Here is a 7,359-nt window from a genome sequence, read left to right as displayed (position 1 = left end):
GAAGCAACGACACCAGCCCATATTCGGCCTGCTAAAAAAGTACGAAGATATTCATCTCCGCCCTCAGATGGCTTGTTTAAATCCCCGACTATCGATCGAAAACAATGGTTAGAATTTTAACATCCCCATATATTCCTAATGTATGTAATATTTGAAAAGATGATACGATGTGTATGTGTGACGTTTGATTGAACTGAAATAAAAGACTGAAATCATGGAATTTTAAGAATTTTTATTGGTTTCAGATAAATACAATGTAGATTGATCACTCAATCATGATTCAAAGCAGTATTACACGTTTGTACACAATGAATACACGAAAACATTTTTTCATTACATCCATACGGGCTTAATCTCTGCACAAAGAGCGATACCATTTTATCATTTTGAATATAGTCATGACTATACAGTTTCAACACATCGTGATAGTCACGTCCCTTGACTAAATGATATAGAAAAAACACACAGTGTTGCCCGCAAGTATCTGATGAAAAATCCTGGACACGTCTGTCGGAATATAATACGTCGACATCGTTGGTTGTTAGAAAGTTATTGATGCTGGTTGGAAAACGATCGCTGTTGGGTGGATTACCGAAACTGTCGAAAAAACAAGCGGTACCATCTTGATCCAAATAAATAGCAAGCCAGTGTTCACCCGGTAGGGAGGAAGGATGTGTATTAATTATACACATTGATGGTAAGTTCCATAAAGTTTTTTTAGGTAGCTGATCGCTTGGGAGAACTCCGAGAAAATGAGTGTTGCACGTAATTTTATCCATGATAGTCGCAAGTTGTACCGTATTCATTTCAATAGTAATCGACCAGGACCTGTCTACGGTTTGACACTTCAATGATACTGTCAAAGACTGCGTAAATGAGCAGGTTAATAGTATGCGGCAGCGGTTGTCTGAATCGGGCTTCGAGTCTGATATTCCCGGACTTGATGAGTGATATGTGCTGACCACAGTCTTCATCAGGTGTGAGGTTAAAGGCGTAAAGCGTATACCCATTCAGGAAATCACTCCTGTCGATAGAGAGCGGCTGGTTTTTAAGATGTCTTCCGGTCGTCATTGCAAGCTGATAAAATTCGCGAACAGCCAACCCCGCTTCAAAATTCGGCTGTAGAGGCTTGGCAGGGAATTGTTGTCCGTCAACGTAGACCGCTAGGAACTCCAAATCATAATGTTTGAACGCAAATGGGTTTTTATCGTAGGCCCCTGTGAAAGCGTCGTTATCGACCATGGCCAGGACGATAGATTTTGGTAACGTTCCTAAAAACAGATTTTCTTGATTTGAAACACGGGCCCCGGCTGGTATGGAGAAATTTTTAAGACATACCCGATCTATGGGGTACTTGGCGGTAGTCGATAGCAATGCCTGGGCATGCCCCAGTCTCACGGGTGGTGATACAGATACTTTCTTGACATATAAGGATGCTGACACAATATTTAATTTGTAAGCCACGTCGTCACATCTCATCAGACAGAATTCGTCTTTACCTCGAATCATACGTATTTTGATGTCAACGCCGTTTAACATTAATTTTTCTTGAAAGAAAATATCGCTGTGAATAGGTGCCAACAACTCCACCACCTTACTCCCGTTTGTGTACAGCGATCGCTTCGTCAGTCCCGCGTTACGGCCGACAGGGTCATTCACGTCCATATGACCCGCCGTGTCTTTGTAGAACAGACCGGCGGAGAAAAGTGATTCCAATGCATCTTTACTGTAGTTAATCAGACTCTCTATGATGCATCGGTACGGATATGTGCTCGAACTCTGGGATATCAGCCGATCGCCGAGGCTCACATCAACTTGGGAAAATATAGTGGCCCCGGGGTAGTTTATCAGAGCAACCCTTGAAGGGTCTGCAATGTCACCGCCGTTAGGTCTCGTGATTTTAAGTTGTAGATATAGCATCGTATTATTTAGATCCACATAATCTTCACCGTTCTCTGCTATGAAAAACTCCAAAGGGCCAGAGTCCGAAATAGCTGATAAAGGGGGAACTTCTAAATAGCCGTTTTTCTCAATAACCGTTTGTGTCAGTGGTACCGTAAATAAGTCTAACTCAGACTTAATACATTCACCCGACATGCGATGCAGTAACGCCATGTTAGAATATGGATTTTATGGATCTCTTAACCGATGCTTTTCGACTCACAGACTTCTTACGTCGTCTACGTACGACTGAACGTCTCTTTGGTCCACGCTTTGTTTTCTTCTTTATCCGACGACCACGCCTCCTTACTCCCGGCGGTTTAGACATTCTCTTACGGGCCATAACCATCAGGCCAGACCCACCTTGAGGTTTATCATTATCGCTATACGATCTCGACAATGCGTTTGAGACGACGTCGGATACTATATTTTTAGCAGCAGATTTTAGGTGGGGTTTCGCGATGCTAAATCCTCTTTTTAACAGAGGTATGGCCATCCTAAACAGACCTCTGAAAAGCCCACCGAGCCCCGCGCCATACATAACCCCGCCCCCCGAATATCCTGGTAGCCCTCCGCCGGCCTGATTTTGGTAATAGTTAACATATTCAGCAGCATTCGTTTCACGGGGGTTATAATAATAACTCATTTTAAAGAATAGAATGTCGCGATGGCTTAAAGTGTAGTTTCACTATGACTTTCCCGTAAGAAAACGGTATTTCGCGGTTTTGGTCGTCCTTCAACTCTATGGTAATGCTGGTGATGTGCTCCTTGTTGATCGATGCGTAATGTGGATTGTCATATCTAACACTGATGGCATCATTGTTTTCACCCGTTATATGTACGCATCTCAAGAGGGGTACATACGAATCCCCGACTGGTTGATATTGGATGATGTCGGTGTAAACATACAATGTGTAGAACCCGCCGTTGATATCGGATTGATGAGGAGCGTACGTGCTGATGCTCGTAGTAAAATCACCATGGTTATGATAGTTCGAACATCCGAGAGCCTCCCCCGGTATCATTCCTAAAATTGTTGCGAGTCTCCCATGGAAGCTGACTGAAATGTTGGGTCTCGCGACCAGAAACACTTTTTTTTTTAATTCATCGTGATTCAATGCGGCCGAGGGTGCGAGAAGTTGATTTATCAATCGGATGATCGCGCGAATGTTTGTGTAGTACCCGCCGCTTATTTGTAATTTCCTCGATACCGTAAACCCTGATAAGTCTTTTTTAAAAGGTCCAGTGTCTTCAGGGGTTGCGTTATTCACTGGTCCTGGGGCCGTGTGTAGGACGAAATAACCATCTTCATCATTAAAGTTATACCAACTTCTAGGATATTCGATTTCGGTTAGTCCAACCTCCCATTGTCCTTTCAATTCAATAGCTTTTGCCAACCTGGTTGTATAGCTGGATATGCGATTTTCAGGATAAACTGACATAGATGCATTGCACGGCAACGTGACATAGAAACCGTGGTCGTCCATGGTAATCCTTCACTTGTATGATCTCATCCGGTCCGAGTTCATATGTTTTATGGTTTTTTTAAGTCCAGCAGTGCTTTTTTATCTATATAACTATTGAATTTAGCGGGCCATCCTAGCCATTTAACTAAAACAAGTGTAGATTTCCCTTGTTTTTTCTGACCTAAAATCTTTTCCACCTTAAAAGATTTGTTTTTACTTACAATTATTTTTTGTAGCTCTTTTTCATAAAAAACCCCGTCAATAGCTTCTCCGTCATAATCCGACAATCTGTAGACGGGCGGTTGACGCGGAATACATGATGATACGGTGAAAAATTCATCTGTGTAGTTCTGTTCATAACCTTTGGCGAACGGTCCTCTCACTTTGGAGATCCTGACAACATCTCCGACGTTGAAATTAAATTTGTGATTTACAGTCTTCTTTATATCGCCGTACAAGTTTTGAAACACCTGAGCCTCATTTACTTTGTCAACGTCCACAGGCCTCATTCTAATACTCCTGTGATAGCTGGAGTTGTACCCCTGCATAATATCTTGTAAAGCGTCTATGTATCTCCGGGAATTTGTAGCCGTTAAAAATCTCCACATACGGCTTTTTAATGTTCTATTAAAACGCTCCACGACGCTCGCTTTCAAATCAGTAGCGGTAGCGAAATGATTAATTTTGTGCGTTTTCATTACATCTTGAAAATGTTTGTTAAAAAACTCCTTCCCCTGATCCGTCTGCAATTTCTGTGGAACACGACCCTCTTCGAGTATAGACACAAACGCCTTAGTAACCTCGATACCAGTCTTATTCTTCAGCACCCGTACCCATGCGTACTTACTAAATACATCGACGCATGTCAGCAAATATTTATTATTATCATTTTCCTTGGTATAGGCTGACATGTCAACAAGATCTGCTTGGAACTGGGCATCTATCGCATACACCACAACTATATTACGCTTATATTTTATAGGTGCTGTTCTATGTAATGTATAGGCGTCTTCCCCGGCCAGCCAATCTGAAACCTCTTTATCACTTAGTCGTACTCCACTATCCTTTAAGATTGCATCTTTTAAACGTTTTTTACCACCTAAAGAACCAGGGTTGGATGGTGTATAATAAGTTTTTTTCATAAGCTCCGACATGTTACCGTTTCAACCTCTGTAAAAGAATAACTCATACGATCGAAGGGGTTCAACCTTTTATTAAAAAACAACACAATACAACACAACTAATGATACATATAGTAAAAATGGATACATAATGACTACATACTAAAAGTAACAATAATAATAATATGAAATAATGTTAGTACATACTATGTAAATGATAATAAAAATGTATATAATGGAATTAGGGTTAGTAAAGCTAATAATAATAACATCAATGATTGTCTAACCAGAAAAGGAAGTTTCGGCATGCCATCATGTTACGATCTAGGATGCGATTGACAAACATGATGATAATTCGATCACTGTCGTCCTCGTCATTGTCTTTTCGTTTTAAATCCAATAGCCGGCATACATCTGATACATACGTACACATACAGAGCACGTCAGGGATTGCAAACTCATCAGAACATTCAATCATCATAGTCAGAGCATCGTTTATCAGTACACATGGGGGTTCAATACCATTGACACACATGTCTGCTAAATCAGACCATGATTTAGGTAGGCCTCTTAACATATCCATCTGTTTCCTGAGGTTTCTTACACGCTTGGTGTCAACATCATCATCATCATCATCACATTCATCATCTGATTCGCTGTGGTGCTGGATTTTACGCAGCAATAAAATCAACTGTCTTCTGTAATGTCCTTTAAACATGTATTCCATGAAACTCTTTCGGCTAAATGCCGCAGCCATGCTGGTGGGGTTTTGATCACTCTCCATTTACAATTGAGAAACCTTCCCAGAGGTCGACTACGTCGTAGACGTACTCCTTGCAGGTTTTGTCCAGAAGTTTGTCCCTGATTTCTTGTAGCTTTGTGGAAATGAATGGTTCGTCTTTTAATTCATGCAGAATAGACCCGACGGTTCCTTGAATCATCTGAGGGTGGGATTTTAGGCCACGTCGGTTTAGGACAAATGCTATGATGAGTCGGAGATTGGGTTTAAATAGTTTGCATGCCAGTTCGTCAAAGTGAGTATCGAAGAAGTATGTTGGTGGTTCATACAGACAGATATGTTGCATTTGACTCGGATGATCCGTAGCGCAGCCCTCACACTCCTCCTTCAGTTTGTCGTCGATGAGATGTTGCAACAGTAGCACTACCGTGGCTTTTACAATTTTGAATCCAATGTCGCTGAAACATCCGTCTGTTGCGTCGAAGCCGGGTTTAGCAGCAGAATCGCTTCCGCCACACAGATCAGTCAGGAAAGTCAGGTTACGATGTCCAAGCCCGTTGCAGAATTTATCCAGCCATGCTTTATTATCGGACTTCTCGGATTCGTCTGTTAGAATATTATCAACAGCATTATCATCAGGATCGGCAATACCATAGTTGACAGAGTCCCCGCAACTATGACCGTACTCTGAAACTGTGTCTTGAGACATGGCTTATAAAGAGGAACTATGAGGAGGGATCAGACTTACCTAGTTTTATAATGGCTGTAGTAAATGGGCGGGGCCGGTGACTGGTACATCCCACTGCGCGGACATCTCTCAGGATGGAACAGCTGCACTTTAATTTGATTGTATCCATCATGCATGTCACACCACTTGAACATTTTGTTTATCGATGAAAAAAGGGTACTCAGCATAGCCATGTCGCTCCATTTGAACAAAAATTGCATAGCATACAGATTATGATGCTCATTTTGTAGAACCGTTCCTGAACGCTGACAAAGCTTTGTCTTATCTTTGCAACTGAATATGTAAACACATTCATCGTCTTTCTTTTTAGTATGATCCCCGACCACACGATACCGAACATTCGAAGATTCCCCATCCCACTCGGCGACGTACAATGGGTCGTTTCCAACATCTTTCAAATCTTTCCAGACGCGGGTGTAAAATAACGTCCAGTCTTTATCAGGAAATACCAGACAGGGGTCTTCCCCGGGTATAAATTCGTCGGTGCCGTCGGTAGTGTAGAGCGTGACGGTTCGAAACTTTTTACTAAATATGTAGCCAAATACTCGCTTACTACTCATCAAAAACTCCCCTCTCTCACTGGTCGAATTTTCGTGGAGGAACTTTGTCAAACTAATATCCCCGTGACCCTTTCGTGGAGCCATCATCATACTTGCCGCCATCTCTTCATCCATTTCGCTCTCTGGGGTTTTAGGTAAGTCTAAACAAGCCATGTCGATGTGGTTCACCACGCTTATCTGTTTTGCAGAAATGTGATCGACTATTTATACCCCGCTGAGAGACCATCAGACAGACATCGGTATTCCAAATATTCACTGAAAACATTCCTATCAGTAGCACAAGCAGATCACTATCATAAACAAACAACCATAAACATTCCGGAAACACACATGTCAAAGGTCACCCACCTGGCGGTCATAAAACACCCAAATATGGACATTTCCTGTCATAAACATATGTCATAAAGCCATAAATCAGAGCCATAAATCATATTTTGACACAAGCTACCCTATATAAACTACTCATGTACGTCATATTTCTTCAGCACGTATAACACGCAATGCCTACCAGACCCACGAAAACATTTATTCTTTACGTCATGCCGTTTTGGATTTAAAGCCGGAAAGCTGTTTTTGAGTGCAGTAAGTGAATTCTTTCGTGCGGTACTTTTTTTTGACTGACAAGTTGTATTTATTCTTTCATGTGCCATTGTAATGATAATACGGCAGGTGTATTAGTACTGTAACACACCCTTAAGTGTGCAATATCAAAGTTTTTTAGTTTAAGGGAAAAACAGGTTTAACTGTCGGGATGCGCTGTCGGGACGGATTAAACAGCGCCTCC

The 7,359-nt window shown here is 41.7% G+C and overlaps 1 protein-coding gene across 1 annotated transcript; it reads right to left on the bottom strand.

Moving 5' to 3' along the window:
• Positions 1-807: 807 nt before the first annotated feature.
• LOC306994237 (uncharacterized protein F54H12.2-like) lies at positions 808-2,115 on the bottom strand (the record flags this gene model as incomplete). Its single annotated transcript, XM_079639847.1, has 1 exon — positions 808-2,115. The coding sequence occupies one exon, from the start codon at positions 2,113-2,115 to the stop codon at positions 808-810; it is 1,308 nt and encodes a 435-aa protein (XP_079495973.1).
• Between the last annotated feature and the right edge of the window lie 5,244 nt (positions 2,116-7,359).

This window comes from Phoxinus phoxinus, assembly GCF_949152265.1.
Source record: "Phoxinus phoxinus genome assembly, contig: scaffold_92, whole genome shotgun sequence".
Taxonomy (NCBI): Eukaryota; Metazoa; Chordata; class Actinopteri; order Cypriniformes; family Leuciscidae; genus Phoxinus; species Phoxinus phoxinus.
The sequence above is the reverse complement of the archived record's forward strand: the minus strand, read 5'-3'. Positions and strand labels throughout refer to the sequence as shown.